Here is a 17,224-nt window from a genome sequence, read left to right on the forward strand (position 1 = left end):
AATCATATTTTACATACAGTGAACTACTTGAAACTGTGCTTAAATCTGCACAGCAAGCACCATACATGTGATTGTGAAGACAACTTGTTTATTGAACAAAGTGATGCTTCGTAGAAGCCTGGTATTTAATCGTGTTGAACAATAATTTGCAATAGCAGTGTGAAGGGAGAACGACCGAGTGCGCGTTACATGCTTGACCTTAATTCCCCCCTGGAACCATTCTCGCTGGCTGCCTGAATAACATACGATACATTGCAAAGGTAGTGCGCAAAAGAGCTATTCGGGTAAGGGAGATAATCACTCACTCTCTGTGATACAGCTTGAATAAGATACGATGTACAGCATTGCAAGGCCACGCGTGATAGAGCTCTAAACTACGCATACAGCTAAAGGAGATAATCGCTCAGTGCGTAAAAGGTAGATTTGTTAGTAAATTTATTGAACCTAATAAAGTCGATTTATTTAATTTAATATCATAGATACAAATATGAAATTTTGGAGTCCGATAGTCACATGTTGTCGTTGTACAAAGGCACTGATAACTGTTCATTGTCATGTCACATAAGGCCACAAGGGTGCGCTGAACTCAGTATCTCGTGTGACCGCCCTTGGCAGCAATCACGGCTCAAACACCAGCTGTCAATATACAAAACAGAATAATACATCAAGATGACAGTTTTCATGTAAAGATTAAGTATTTCTAAGCAAATTAAAAATACATATAACTTGGTTGCTAAGAAATACTTAATCGTTACATGGAAACTGCCATCTTGATGTATTATAAATGTATTGTATATTGACAGCTTGTGATTAATTGCTACCAGATGGCTCCAGCTGGGGTAGCAGACGACACACTTTCCAACAATGGGGAACAGGGTAAAAATATGAGTAGGCTGGTTATCATCGAGCAGACGACTCACCAGTCAAAGATGTATTGAAAAAACACACACTTAATTCTCAACCTCATCTAATGTTAATTCAACAATTTATCATATACTTAGCAGTGGGATATTCTGTTAATAATCTCTCATAATTCTATTGAATGGTTCTGTACATTCTATCAATGTTTATTTGTACAAAGCTGTTTATATACGTACAGAAGTGAGACACTAATAAGTTATTGTCTGTCTGTCTGCAATGTATACCGTTCAATTTAACCGATTACACACAAGAGCTTCACTTTGAGCTCCTTGTTTTCTTTAAATACCGCGATCTGAGACACTATAAAGTGGTATTTAGGTAGACATAATACTTGTCTATAGATGTAAACAAATTTGATGTTACATCTGGGATGTTTAAGTTGATTTTGACAGCCCGGTCCAAGTCGGACCCAACACAAGCCAAACACTTCTGATAGAGACTATGTTGAGAATGTAGGGGGAAAAGGGCTTCACTTTGAGCACCTTTTTTTCTGTAAATATCTGAGACACTATGAAATGGTATATAGTTAGATATAATACTTATCTATAGATCTGAATCCATGGCATGATACATATATGAGGTTTAAATTGATTTTGACAGCCCGGGCCGTGTCAGGGCAAACACATGTGACAGATTTTCTTGAGAAAATACAGTAAAAGTGCTTGACTTTAACGGATCCGTTTTCTTTAAATGCGGTGTTTTGTGACATTATAAAGTGGTATATAGGTAGATATAATACTACTCTATATATGTAAACACATTAGATGATACATTCGTGTGTTTAAAGTTGATTTTGACAGCCCTGGCCAAGTCTGACCCAACACAGACAAAACACTTCTGATAGAGACTATGTTGAGAATGTAGAGGGAAAAGGGCTGTGTTTTCTTTAACTACCGCAATATGAGACACTAAAGCGATATATAATTAAATATAATACTAGTCTTTAGATATAAAGAATGTTAGGAACTTTAGAAGTGCTAGGACAGTTCTTAACACGTGTCTTGTCAGCCCTATGACATTCGCGAATATCCACTTCCAGAAAACATCCTGTGTTGGTTTAACATGAATTAGTAAAGGTTAATTAGGGATGCCCAACACGTTAATTAATGAAAGAAGAGTAGTCAAAACACTGTCGTTTCCTGCCCTGGACATCACACCCCTACACGCTAAGGTCGGTGAGAAACTGTCTCATCAAAGAAAACACACAGTCAAGACACTGACTTTTCTACGAGGACTCACGGTATGTCGTCATAATTATCAGTTTATTACATTGTTGAAGATGCATTTTGATTCCAACTCAATTAAATGAGCAAAACAATACGTTTGTGGACATTTGCGATCTGCCTTGATATGCACGTTTCGTTTTATTATTCTGCAATCCATTTTAAGTATTACCCGCTGGCCCGGCCCGGCCCGACTTTTAGGCAATTGCCTTGTTAACACATGCAGACCCAGAAGGCCTGCAGATTTGTCAAGGCATTGCGTGTCAGCAACTTTCTGGACGTCAACATATTCATTTCATGTCCTGGTTCCACCCTTCATGTAAATTGAGGATGGTAGCTGTGATGGTAATGCCAAGCCAATAATAAGGACATACATATCGTATCAGACACAATCACAACGGCAGTAAAGCCAGAATCAGTACAGAGCTTCGCATGAAGGAGGAGTCTGGTGTCTGCCTCTTCTTGGCTACATCTGAGGACTTTAACATTGTTGACTGGCTCCACCGTTAGTCTTATGAAAGTCTGCTTCTCCGTTCATCTTCAGTACTTAAATCAGGTGTGCCTTGTTCTCTAGGTTCAGGAGGACATTCACTGTATGACCCAATGTTCGGATGCAAGGGTGCTGAATGGTATGCCATGCTGGGATCCTCTGTTTGCTCTCTCTGCATTTTTGATTGATTCTTCATGATAAACATCAAACACCATGTCAGTATACCCACAGGATATTCCTTCTCGCAAGGCTTTGGGAACTTAAGTATACGACATATTTAGATCCGCCAATTACTCTGTACTTTGCAGTAAGGTAATGTCTGCTGATGGCTCCAGGCTTCAGACTGAAACCTTTGGTGCCTCGTTGTGCCTTCTAGGTACAAGATATCGACAATATCAAAGTGTGACATCCAAAATTGGTGATGAAGATCATTCTGATCCTGGTAGAAATACTGTGCCAAAGATATAAACTCTGGAGTGCTAAGTGCTTCATAGAAGGTCTCCTGGCATATGTCTTGTGAAAACGCATTGATCATCTCTTTTATCTTTTTGGAGGCCTTCCATCAGTTAAACCCATTCCAAACAAGCCGTTGCAGTGCCTCATATAGCAATTTGTGGAATCTAACAGCACGGTTGTATCTTCAACCATCAAGTACACCTTCAACAGAACCTTCAGCGATCACTCCAGTTTCTATGCAGAGGTCTCTTAACCCAGTTTTTCTACCACACCTAACAGTGTGTACACTGTGTGAAATACGCCTAACCTAGGAACGATTCAGAGAATAGCTTCTTCTGTTTCAAAATGTTTTCAGTGGCCTTTGCATACAATGCTTGGTCGCAAACCAAAACAATGCTCCCAAGGGCTAGTGACATTCTAATCTTCTGGGACTGACAAAAAACCTCATGGACAGTGAGTGGAAAGCCAATCACAACTTTAACATGGACATGAATATTGAACCCTTTCAAGCTGCTCGCAGTCTGGTTTGCTGAACAATGCAACCGAGTTATCATCCGTAGTAGGGTTTTCGTGTTCACCTCCTGTTTCAGTTCTATGTCGTCTACTTCAATGTTATCACGAGGTGGCGGACCAGCTCATACCCCAGCATTGTAGATAGGAAGCTGCGACTTGACAACCTTGATAGTTCCATGCTTCTGTGTTGGTTCATTCAGGACATCCTTCAAATGATGTGGACCACTCACCTTTTGCTGCACGTTGATTCCATTCACTTAGTGTGATGTCCCTCCTACACTTAGTGCCTCTTCAAGTCAGTCGATGTTATCAAACGCCAATGTTACTTGGACATTTGGTTGTATGCATCCTGGTAGTGTAACACTTTCTTCGCTCAGTGACAATTTATGAAGACAGAGTGCTGTGTCAATCTCTTCAATTTGGGAGTATGAAACGACATGTCCAATTCGGTTCAGAATGCGAATTAGTTCCACACACCCAGTGACTAATTTCGCAACATATGGCAGCAGGATTTGTTTTTGGAGTTTCACCTTGACACACATTTGCCATCACAATGTCCTACCCTATAGAGTCTGTGAATATGGTCTGATACAAGAATTGATGTGTTAGTGTCTCAAGTTAAAAGCATTTTCAAGAAGAGGTTTAATGATGCAGGAATGTAGGCAGATGCATTTTTCATTTCTGTTGATACTGTTGGCCAAGACATTGTAACATCTTATCCCTTGACTTCATTTCTAAGCATAACAAATACATTCATCTTCATTTTATCAAAATGAGAAGTGTCTTGCTTGGCAGCTAGGAGCTGTTCCTTCAACTTCTGGTTTTCTTTGACTAGCTCAGTCAATGTTTGTCAGGATAATCCGAAGGTTTGCTTTTCTCATCAGGTATCATATGGATACTCTTCAATTTGAGTATATGTTTGGTCAAGGTCGCACGAAACAGAGTCTGTGGAAGCTGCCGCAGCACTAGATTTGGCTTGTGGCGTCTTTCCAAGCTTAGTGTATAGCCAGAGTCCATAAAATAAAATGCCTCACTGTAAGTTTTGGTGGGATTGTAGGTCCAAGATGTTATGTTGTGAATTATTCATGGTTCCGTGTGTTTTTGATGATTATATATAAAAAACCCCGATAGAAATGTAGTCTCACATTCAGGAATAAGAAAACTTAAGTGCTTCTTGGTTTGATATTTCATTTTTCTTTCAGACATGTCATGTTTGTGTGTCTGCAATCAGACAATTTAGAAAAACATGGCCAAACTGCACCAAAACATTTCTCTTACCTATTAAGCTAAAAGTTAAATCTTGTAATATTCAGAATGTACACCTGAATAGAACTTTCAAATGTTTATATTAATCTGACGATTAATATGTACAGTTATGAACAGGAAAGCATACATACGATAAAATATATGATACTATGCATGGTTCTACACTTTATTAGCACAGATTAAAAAATGTGAATTTTATCCATGTTTCATGTACAAATAGACAATGAAATTATTATTCATTCCAATTTGTATTATTTTATATTATCTCATTTCTCTTTATTTGCAAAACTATAATTTATGGAGTTTTGACATTTAAAATAAATTAAATTGTATGAATATAGTGTTTATGTTGTAATTGTTGAAATTAGTACATAATTTGTTACAATAACCAGAATTTGATAATATGACATTTTCAGATCGATGTCTCTATAACTCCACCGGGTGTTTATGGTTTAATCCACAAAGGAGTGAAGCTGTCATTATGGCTACTTTCAAGCTGCACAACACCTGCATTGACAACAAGACGAACAACATCCCCAGAGGAAACTGACACAGAAGTTGATCATGTTGATGTGGAAAACTATCCTTAAGCTAGGCAGTGTCAGGAGGAAGCAGATTACTGAAGGATTTACATAGGTTGTAAGAAAGCAGCACAATAGGCAACAATTGAATACATGTTTTTGTCTATTTTGATAACAGCTTAACAGCTGGGCAGTTCATGAAAAAATATATAGAAAATAACAAAAACCAAGGTTGTATTTGATAAAGATTTAACTGTCTCAATACATTATGCGTATTAGTCTTACTTAACATTTTACCTTTAAGACACCAGTCAGCTTGGGCGTTGGCACGGCTAGGAAGATAACATAGATTTGATAACTCGGGACATAAGGAGATCTATTTTCTTGATTCATTAACAGATGTTGCAACAGTTCAAATTTGAATTTCTCCCGATCAAGCCTTTATCTCTCAACAGCCAAGTGTTCATCTGATATGCTGAGCATCCTCTTATGAGGGCATCTGCTTTAGTCTCCACATCAATTATTGAGGCAATGTGTTTTGGTAGCTGCCATGAGTTTTCTGTAAAAAATGTTAGAAAATTCAAGTTATCATATTTGTTACATTATCATGATCAGTACGTGTGGGTTATTTGAAACTAAGTAGTAATCAGTGATGGATATAATACATTTCATGATCATTTAGATGAAAGAGTACTGTACTGGAAAATAGAAGTTAAAGCCCAATATATGACTCTTATAAAACATTGTTTTTACTAAACTTTGTGAGAATTATCATTCCATTATGGTATGAATAGTCTTTGAAAGGCATTTAGAAGTGATACACATAAGGAAGAGAATTTATGCATGTCAACTTCTTTATTATGAGGAGTGAGTGAGTTTTACGCCGTTTTAAGCAATATTCCAACAATATCACTGCGGGGGACACAAGAAATGGGCTTCACACATTGTACCCATGTCGGGAATCGCACCCGGGTCTTCGGCGTGACGAGCAAACGCTTTAACCACCAAGCTACCCGACCGCCCCTTATAATGAGGAACGTTTCGGAGTATGTGCTTGCGCCTTCATCAGGTGAATGTAAATTATTCAGGCAATGTGTTTTGGTGATGAAGGAGTAAGCATATACTCCGAAATGTTGTGTTCCTCATAATACAAGTTTACATCCATAACTTCTCTTCCTTATGATATAAATATCAAACAATAATGCTGGAAATATTAAAAAACAGTGTGTACAAAATATATAATAATGTCATACCAAATATTCTTTGTCTGGATCTGTTCATCCTGATATCCTTAGCTGTAACAATCAAGAGATTTAGATGTTTATGTTAAAAGCGGCAATTTATCATTGCCAAAATAAAGATTTAATCATCAATGTATCATAAGCTAGATAGCCTATACATAGTCATCAGATGATTTGCCATTAAGTATGATTTTATATTAATGTTGATTTTTCAAAAACAGGTTACTATTTAAACTTTTACCATTTGTGACTGAATGCTACTCTCATTTCTGCTGTTTTCGCAGGTTGATCCTCATCATTTCTTATCTTCCCGGCCCGTGAAGATCTGAGGTAGAATAGGTCTTCAGCAACCCATGCTTGCTGTAAAAGGCGACTATGCTTGTCGTAAGAAGCGACTAATGTGATCGGGTAGTCAGGCTCGCTGACTTGGTTGATGCATGTCATCGATCCAAATTGCGTGGATCGATGCTCATGATATTAATCACTGGATTGTCGGTCCAGACTCGATTATTTACAGACCGCCGTCATACAGCTGGAATATTGCTGAGTGCGGAGTTAAACAATAAACTAACCAACCAACCAATCTTATGTTCCCAGACATTAAAATAGGACCTGCAAGTTTGATGAAATTAGGTTGCATAAATACACATGGTAATTTAATATATTTGAGAATGTTGAACTGTTATTGATTGGCGTCATGACTAAATGCACTGGGAATGATATTTAAAAAAAGTAATAAATACGTATTCATGGTGTGTAATGGGTCTGTCTCTCTTCACTTTTGATGATTAAATCAAAGAAGAGGAGAGGGAGAGGACATTTTCACTATTAAGTTTCCTATTCAGATAGTCTTGAAATAAAATCCTTTAAAGGAAATTAAATTTATATAACACACAGTAAACTACGTTTAAAACGAACATGCTTATAACGACCTGACGGATATAACTTGTTTTTTGGTCCCGACTATTTACTGTTTATACTTGTATATATGTTTATAACGAAATACGTTTATATGGAACTAACTTCAGCGGTCCCTTTAAGTTCGTTATAACCGTAGTTTACTGTACTTTGAATTACAGATCAATCAAAGGTGCTGGTGTTGGGCCGCCACCTATTTTGGACGATTCTTTGCGGACACTAGATTCTTAACTGACAAATTACTACCAATTTATTCAATTGTTTATGCATTTTGTGAAAAAATATAGTCGTTAGGTATAAAAAAATAATATGTTTGGTACCAAACTCTGAACAGAAACTATAATGGTACCTTCAGTGACGATTCGAGATACCCAAACATTCGACATACCCTTACATTCGACGAAGCGAGGCATGGACAGCCAGCCAGATCACGTTCACAGTATTATACAACCATATCGATACTATTGCATACACGGGAAGCTGCAACACAAGACGAATGCGATGACAAATTGAATGTTTTTCGCAGGCAATAATTAATAACAGCTGTGACAAAATTTGTACAGTGCGCCTGTATTACGTGTAGGATTAACAGAACAAGGTGTTTTGTTTGTTTGTTGTTTTACGCCTCATGCGGCAGTACTCCAGCTGTATGACAAGTCTGTAAATAATCGAGCCTGGACCAGACAATCCAGTAATAGACATCATGAGCATCGATCTACGCATTTGGGATACGATGACATGCCTCGAGATAGCGCTATATATGTGAATCTTGAAGTCGACGTATGCGGTCAGATTTATATGTATTTGACTAGGGAGGCGGTCGGGACCGGTGAAAAGGTTGGAGATATCAGTACGTTCGAGATAACGGATCTCGAGATAACGAAGTCTGACTGTATCTCCAGTTTGGCTTTTCAGCGAAAGTAGCTGGTACCACTACTCACAGCCACTCACAGCTGACAGAATGGTATGTCTATAAATGGAACTGGTCTCGCCTGCATAGGTTCTCCGCTTGTTGCAAACAAAGAAAACACAACAACGCATGAAGTCAATCTGCACACTAACGCCTGGCTTAGTATTGATATTTTTCATACTGTTCCCATCTAATGAAAATAGGTTAATTAAAATGTATGTCCAAACATTGCATACGATTGGTGGAATAAATATTTTCACCACATACCTCCCATTCATGTTATATGCACACCTTTCCTCTACTCTTTTCAAAGCGTATCACTGATGAACATGTTTACATCAACTGTCTTCGTAATTAATTACAGTCTAATTGCTTATGTTTACAGCACAAGTCGGATGTGCTATGTTATGAGATTGCCCGGGTTTGAAGACAAGCGAGTGACTGACCATGTGATGTGGACGGAACAGAACATGACCAGCCGGTTGAAGTGTGCTGCCAGATGTAACCAGCATGACCTGGCCGAGATGTGTGGCTACAACCAAAACACAGGAGTCTGTGTAGCCTACAATGCCACGTTCACAGACCCGTCAAGCGTCATCTATTATGACGACAGTGGATACAGAATGTACTCTCTCTGCCCAGGTAACAAATAATTTCTTTTCTTGTTTTGATTATCTTTTCTGATCAGTAGGTCACCACAGATTGGCTTCACACATTGTACCCATGTCTAAAATCGAACCCGATTTTGGCATGACAGGCGAACGGTTTATCCACGAGGCTTTCCAAAGAACACTTACAAATATGTTCTCGGTATATCATTTTTTTAATGAATTTAGTTATGTAATAAATCACACTGTCTTGTCATAAGCTTTAAAATGATATGTCACAAGCGGAACACATTTCAATAAACATATTGCATATTTTTGAAAGTGTGTATTAATAACTAATTTATTTAGAGTCAAATTAATATATTTCCCCTCGATGGATGCACCAAGGCTTTTAGTATAGTGTTCACTGATGTTGTCAGAGTACAAAACAGCTGGAGTTATTTCTGTTGCAATTTGTTTAAGGTCAAACTCTATTCGGTTAAGGTTTTCTTGCCATGCACAATGTAAGTTTGATTTCGCTTCAATATGAACATAATTATGAAACTAATTTTGTGCGATGGAATATGTATACTTTGGGGAATATGTTTTAAAGTGTCTTATCTGTCTGTACCGTCAACTTACTGCCATCAGTCCCCTGCAGTTCTACAATAATCCGTGCCAAGCCTGTCCCCTCAATAATCCACATGGTTACTGTTAACGGATGAGCAAAGGGAAGGTCCCCCTTGTCCGGTTATATAATGCCTAGCATGTTGAGAATGAGTAGCCTTGCTGTGGCTTCAAACATTTATGAACTATTTAGCAAGCTGTGATATATAAATACTAGTATACACTATAATTCCGTTTTGTGTCATCTGTATATATCAGTTTAAACTCACTTATTGTGGGAATTTTATATGTAATATATCTATATAAGTCATTAAGGGATCTAGCATGAACATAATAAAATACTAAGCAAGTCTACGCTCATAATCCCCCCTATTCCACCATGCGGTTGATCCTACATTAAATGTTCCTCATGGAAACTGTAAATCAAGAAATTAGTCACCAAACTGGACTAAAATGTGTCATGAAATTTATGCGAGTCTTTGAATTGTAAAGACTAACCAAAAGCTACGGCAAGACTGTAGACTTTTAATTCCATGGTGGAAGTATTGAATGATGGAAGTTCGATTGAAAACTATCGTTTGCTATCTTCACAAACCTAAGTTCAAATGTTGATCTAACATGTCATATTGCATTGGCAATTCGTAAATCTAGTTTGGCTTCTTATACCTAACTTTTGGTTCATTGCCATTGGATACCTTTAGTTCAGTGAAAACGACACTAACGCTGCCCAGTATTTTTAAATATACAAAATCATGAAAAGCCTCCAGTTCTCCACAAGAATGATCTGTATAGCAAGTTTCATCTAGAACTACTAGTATTCAACTATTTAACGGTTTTGGAGTTCTAAAATGTACAGTCCCTGTGCTTAGAAGTAAGCTTTCGGTTGTTTTTGAAATGCGTCTTAGAATTGTGTGACGTCTGAAAAGACTAGCTAGTGCCATATGGTAACAATCAATGACCAGTTGTCCATCACCGACTAGCCTAAAATAGAAGAATGCCAGCCTGCTCACATTTGGGCATCTCCCCGGGGCAAGGGCGTGAACTGACTATAAAAGTCCAGTTTCCACCCTTGCCGAACTAGGCTTGAATTTCCGGGCACGATCGTAGGGGCACCAGTGGCTATTACGAGTTATATCCCTTCTATGTCCCTCCAATTGACCAATAAGATTCCATCTCTCATATCACTTGCATTTGCTTTAAACAAAATGGCGGCGCCCAGTCAAGACGATCTGATCGATATTCAAGATCACTATTGTAATAGAAGCAAATGCAAACTGGACTTTTATAGTCAGTTATCGCCCTCGCCTTTCGAAGATGAGCGGGAGCAGGATTGAGCAGGATATGTTTATCCTTTCCGCAATTATGCTCTGTGTCAGCGGCCACGTCTGAGCAGGGTTCTACATTGTTTTCATTGTTGCTAGATTCCTGTCATTTCCGAAAACAAGGCATCAAAGTCAATGTCGCTCAATAAATCAATTTCGTTCACCTCAGTAATTTTACAAGATATTTTTTCTTCACTTGCGTTATTAGTATTGAAAGATAGCCATTCCATATCCAAATCACCGTAAGGACAATCCATTTTGTTTCATGTGGCAGCTAGACGACATCAAACACCAGAACCACAGCATTTATTTATTTACAAGTCAGATGAAATGTTACAAGACCAGGCAAAAATACTAAATTAATTATATTGCTGATAAATGCAGGGAGTAAAAGGAAATAGAAAGACGCGTTGATCAAAAACACCGATCGAGAATTCGCGGAAACACCGGAAAGTAGTTCCGGCAAAAGTTCACACGGTCAATTTAACAAAACATTGTTCACATCGTGTGAACTATTTTTGTCCCTTCACAGGTGTGTGAACTCCAAATATCAGATCACGTGACTACCTAGCCAATCAGCATGAAAGAAACAGTGTAAACTTCAAAGTATGAAATCACTTCTTTTTTTTACCCAATCCTTTGCATCAATATTTGCATTTAATACCGTTCAAATACAGGCTATAGACACCAGTAGTTAGAGCTAGACCACGTAATTGAGGATTCCGGGGACAGCACCTCTGCAACACGTGTACCTGCATGATTTCTCAGGAGGATTTACCTCATTACCCTTGATACTGGTGTTGTAGACAACAATAAACATATACTGAACCGCAAAAGAAACGTCACCCCAAGCAACATTGCATGAAAGGTTGTTGTTTAAATATTTGGATAATTTTTGTCGAAGTTTCTAAAATTTTACATTACCTTTTCCGGAAAAATGAAATTTGATGATAAAAAAACAAAGCAGATGGCAATAAAACCGATCGCCCAAACGCATCACGGCAACGGCCATGGTAACCCGATGCACGTGAGTTCCGTGCAAATTGAAATGCACATGCGTTCCCCGATTTCTTGCCCTATAAAAATCCACTCAGGTCGGATAACATTCATTCGTTATTGAATTGCCACCACATGCCAAGATTGACAAGAAATCAGCGACACGAAGCCCTTGGACGATTGCAAGCTGGACAAACCGCCCGAGAAGTAGCCAATGCATTTCAAGTCCACGTAAGGACCATATACAGGCTCCAGCAATGGTACCAGACCAACAACACTACAGATGGAAGACCAAGGATCACCACCCGACGTCAGGATCGTCAGACTGTGCGACAGCATCCTCAAGATCGTTTTGTCACTGCTGCGGAAACTGTTCGACAGACCATGCTTGTGTTGCTGAGGGAGACTCGTGGGAAGGTCCGAGCATCATGGTGTGGGGTGGAATTGGTCTTGCGCAAAGGGACGGCCCTGTGGTCTTTCAAAACATCGGTCCAAGGAGAGGCAATGGTCTCACAGCAGCTCGGTACATTGATCAAGTCTTGAGACCACACGCCATACCTCATATGGCACGTCGCCGCAACAACGGGTTTTAGCATGATAACGCCCGTGCCCACAATGCGAGAGCGACAAGAGACTTCTTCCAGCAGAATGGCATCAGAACCATGCAGTGGCCTGCCCTCAGTCCCGATTTAAATCCCATTGAGCACCTGTGGCACGAGATTCAAAGATGTTGGTTAATTGGTCTGTTGTTTAACGCCGCACTCAGCAATATTCCAGCCATATGACGGCGGTCTGTAAATAATCGAGCCTGGACCAGACAATCCAGTGATTGGGATTGGGAATTTGGATCGATGACATGCATCAACCAAGTAAGCAAGCCTGACCACCCGATCCCGTTAGTCGCCTTTTACGACAAGCATAGTCACCTTTTACGACAAGCATAGTCACCTTTTACGGCAAGCATGGGTTGCTGAAGAACTATCCCCCCCCCCCCCCCCCCCCCAACACGAATCTTCACGGGCCGATTCAAAGACGGCTGAATGACGTCCGACCAAGGCCGACAACTGCAGCTGAACTGCAGGCGTCCCTCAGAGTGTGGGCTTAAGTGCCTGTGGCCTTCATCAACCGCCTCATCCATTCCATGTATCGACGTTGCACGGCAGTCATCAATGCACATGGCGGACACACGAGATACTGACTTATGATGCCAGACTAGGGTTTTGTTTCACATTAAGATCATTTGACACTTTAATTTCAACCTTGATGTTCACAGTGTTTGGGCAAATAAGGTTTCTCATATATCTATCCATGGCGACGTTTCTTTTGCGGTTCAGTATATATTAAAATGTTAAGATATACAATGCATTCCAGGCGGTCCAGCGTTGGGTACTTGCAAGACATCTGCTGACTGCCTGGTGGCCAACACCTTCTGTATGGAGGGAGAGTGTGTCTGTGACATGATGTTCGTCTTCTCTCATGCTCAAGGTGGATGCATTCAAAGTATGTACTTACCTTTTTTTATATACAAATAAACAACGAATTGAAGTCATTGTAGTTACGCCCCATTATACCAGCATTGCGCAAACGAATTTCCTTTTTCTTTAAGCGTTCTTTTTTTAACGGGTCCACTCAGTATGTAAACCAATCTTCAGTAACAAAAACAACAAACTAGACCAATGAGTGAGTGAGTGAGTGAGTGAGTGAGTGAGTGGGCTGGTGGGTGGGTGGGTGAGTGAGTGAGTGAGTGAGTGGTTGGGTGGGTGGGTGAGTGAGTGAGTGAGTGAGTGAGTGAGTGGGTGGGTTGGTTTTGAGTGGGTGAGTGAGTGGGTGAGTGAGTGAGTGAGTGAAAATAGGTTTCATTTCAATTTCATTTCGGAAGCGTGTGGCCAATATTTGAACACGAGCAATTCTTTGATTTTCAAAGGACATGTAGAATAAGATTATAGAATCATGTGTTAAAATAATGATTATTTTTGCTTATAGTTAGATTGTATCTTGAATTTGAAATTTGTCTTTTTGCACTCATTTTAGCCATTATGATACTTGAACATACCAATCGTTCAAAGATTCTCGTAGCTTTAACATTTCAATTGGCAAATATGAACCTGTATCCAACTTCGTCCTTTAGGCTCTGCAGTGTTTGCCAGGACTTTGCATATAAATCTCATCCTCATGTCTCTTCATTTCAAATATACTTACAGGTATTAATAGAAGCTCATTGATGTTCGTAATCATGTGTTTCTTTTGTGTAAGATATAACGTAACATTGTTATAAACATGCATAATATTCAGACCTTCACAGAAACAAATTTTCATAGACAAGATGATACGGTATTTTGATAGTTGGTTGGTTTGTTGTTTAGCGCCGCACTCAGCAATACTCCAGCTATATGACAGAGCCGAATCAAATGATTTTCTGTCTAGGATAAAAGCCTCAGAGTGTTGAATCTTTTATGACCTATTCTAATGCTTATGTCAGTATACAAATATTAAATACTGAAGTATTGTTCCTAAACTTTCAATCGTCCATTATGGTGCTAGATGTATGATTGTGAGTTCTAACTTACACAGCGGCTTAGTTTCGGTGAAATATGTGCGTGTCACAAAGGTACCTAGTGACCGCTGTCACAGTGAGTGAGTGAATGAGTTGGGTTTAACGCCGCTTTTAACAGTATTCCAGTTATATCACGGCAACTCTGCATAGCGAATCGTGGCGCCTCCGCTGTCACAACTAGAACAGGGTCAGTTGTGTTACATCAAAGGTTATGATGGTCAGGCAAATTGTACAGTTTCTTACACGAGTAGCTATATTCGTTAACGAATAACGATACTTTTCCTTCCAGACTGCTCTCACTACGGTACAACGTTCACCAGGTATGTGGGGTATATCTTACGTGAGCATAACGATATTAAGGTGGAATCCATCCCGGAGAAAGACTGCCAAGCGGCTTGCATCAGTGAGACAAGCATACTGTGTAAGACCGTTGACTACAATCCAACATCAAACAATTGCTTCCTGAGTTCAACAGGATGGAGTGACGCCCCGGCCACATCAAGGGCTGCTGACGCGAAATATAACATGCACATCCGACATTGTGATGTTTGAATACATTTAAAATGGAAATCAGGACGTAAGTGGTTATTGTCAAACAATGAATATAAAAGCCGCCGTTATTATATGTCGGTTGGGCGTGTTACATTTCAAGCTTCAAACATCTTCGTCCATAAACTGTTGCTTTGTGTTGTTGTAATATGGTATAACTTATTTTGTGATGTACAAAATAAAATGTCAACGCAAGGGAATAAGCAGTCTCGATTATTAAACGAAAGAGATTCCATTTGGCGTAAAAGGAAAGATGGTAAAAATAATCGTTAAGTGAATGGATAACAGAACATCCGTGATGACACCACATGTTCGCAAAAAGGGTAAGAATGTACGGTGGCCCATAAGGGACATGGAGTCTGTTTTTCAATATTTTGATGTTTCACTTACTTTTATAGTAACCTTTTGCAAATTAACAAAATTTGTCATACAAATATGTGATAAGTCATGTATAAAAACAACCGAAAACATGGAAAATGTACTTTCAAGTAGCTATTGAGACGCTAAAATGTGAAGCGAAAATGTCAAAAACTAAAATGGAAATGTCAAAAACTAAAATGAAAATGTCAAAAATAAAAGCGAAAATGTCAAAAACTAAAACGAAAATGTCAAAAAAAAAAGCGAAAATGTCAAAAACTAAAATGGAAATGTCAAAAACCAAAACGAAAATGTCAAAAACAAAAGCGAAAATGTCAAAAACTAAAATGAAAATGTCAAAAACAAAAGCGGAATATTATCACCGCGGTGGAAATAGTTTTCTGTATTTTCATTTTAATTTTTGACATTTTCGCTTTTGTTTTTGACATTTTCATTTTAGTTTTTGACATTTTCATTTTTGTTTTTTGACATTTTCATTATAGTTTTTGACATTTTCGATGTTTTTTTTGACATTTTCATTTTAGTTTTTGACATTTTCGTTTCACTTTTCAGCGATTCAATATCTTCTTTACACATGATTTATCACATATTTGTACGACAAATCGTGTTAATTTGCAAAAGGTAACGACAAAAGTAAGTGAAATATCAAAATATGGAAAAACAGACTCCATGTCCCTTATGGGCCACCGTAAGAATGGCCTGCTCTACCTGTAGCGCCCGCCACTAACACAATTTTGAAAAAAAAGTAAATGAAACATTTGTGTCACCGATCACTAGTTTACCGATGCCATCATCGTATTGTCAATAAAATATCTGATCTGTGTGCTTTCTTCAGTTAGTGATTATTCAGTATAGGTTAGATCACGACGAACAAGTGTCTAACTAACAATTTAACCGATTAGACACCATGGTGTGATCTAACCTACTTAAAGCATGACCAACATGCAAAGAGCTCTAGCACCTAAAATGTTTAAACAACATTGTTTTAATAAATATGTTTATAAATATATTAACACTGTGTGAGTCGGCCCCGTGTGATGCACGTGAAATATGTTTCCTGTTGATGTCTCATATAAAAAATAAACGACGAGTGGGAGTTGTTTATCGAACATTTTACCATGAATGTGGAAATTACTCTATTCTGATTGGTAAATCAGAGGTTGTCAAATCACAAAAACCTCTTCTGATTGAAACAGACGAATGTGGTGCGATTATTTACAGATCTGCGTCACATAGCTGGAATATTGCTCATAAACACACAAACAAACAAACACAACATAAAACGTACTGCATAAAGCACACATTTCACCTTTCATAATCGGATAAACTACTAGTTCTGATGTTAATTGCGTCCATGTCGCCGTGACAGAAGACCACATCGTTAGCCTTCGGTGCGGACTTTGTGGTTTTGAATCAAATTTTTCTATCATTATGGTTGGGTTCAATAACTGAAAACGAGTTCCGTCCGCGGTGTAGCTAATATCTGCGTTGATTTGACCAAAGTTAGAAACAAAAAAGCTATGGTTTAAGAAGTTGTATTGGATGCGCGGATAAAGACGATGCTTATGATTACATTATAAAAAAACCCTGTTACTATACAATGTTGTCCCTGAACATGTACTTACTCTTTTGTAATGAACATGGGATAAGCAAGAGTAATTCTATATTGTAATGTTATTGTATTATATTTGCTACAGTGTTGTGCTGGTTCACAGACAGCTCCTTGAATGTGTCTTTAGCAATGCCTGTCGT

At 38.6% G+C, this 17,224-nt stretch overlaps 1 protein-coding gene across 2 annotated transcripts; it reads left to right on the plus strand.

The window, feature by feature from the left end:
- The first annotated feature begins 8,766 nt into the window (after positions 1 to 8,766).
- On the plus strand, positions 8,767 to 15,490 carry LOC124140596. Of its 2 annotated transcripts, XM_046508243.2 has the most exons (3): positions 8,767 to 9,101; positions 13,363 to 13,491; positions 14,835 to 15,490. In XM_046508243.2, exons 1-3 carry the CDS (start codon positions 8,783 to 8,785, stop codon positions 15,095 to 15,097), a joined length of 711 nt encoding a protein of 236 aa, XP_046364199.2. In that variant the 5' UTR covers positions 8,767 to 8,782; the 3' UTR covers positions 15,098 to 15,490. The 2 variants fall into 2 exon arrangements, with proteins under 2 accessions (XP_046364199.2, XP_046364200.2); XM_046508244.2 differs by lacking the exon at positions 13,363 to 13,491.
- The last annotated feature ends 1,734 nt before the right edge of the window (positions 15,491 to 17,224 follow it).

The sequence above is a fragment of the Haliotis rufescens genome, unplaced genomic scaffold (genome assembly GCF_023055435.1).
Source record: "Haliotis rufescens isolate VD_foot unplaced genomic scaffold, xgHalRufe1.0.p SCAF_6, whole genome shotgun sequence".
NCBI lineage: Eukaryota > Metazoa > Mollusca > Gastropoda > Lepetellida > Haliotidae > Haliotis > Haliotis rufescens.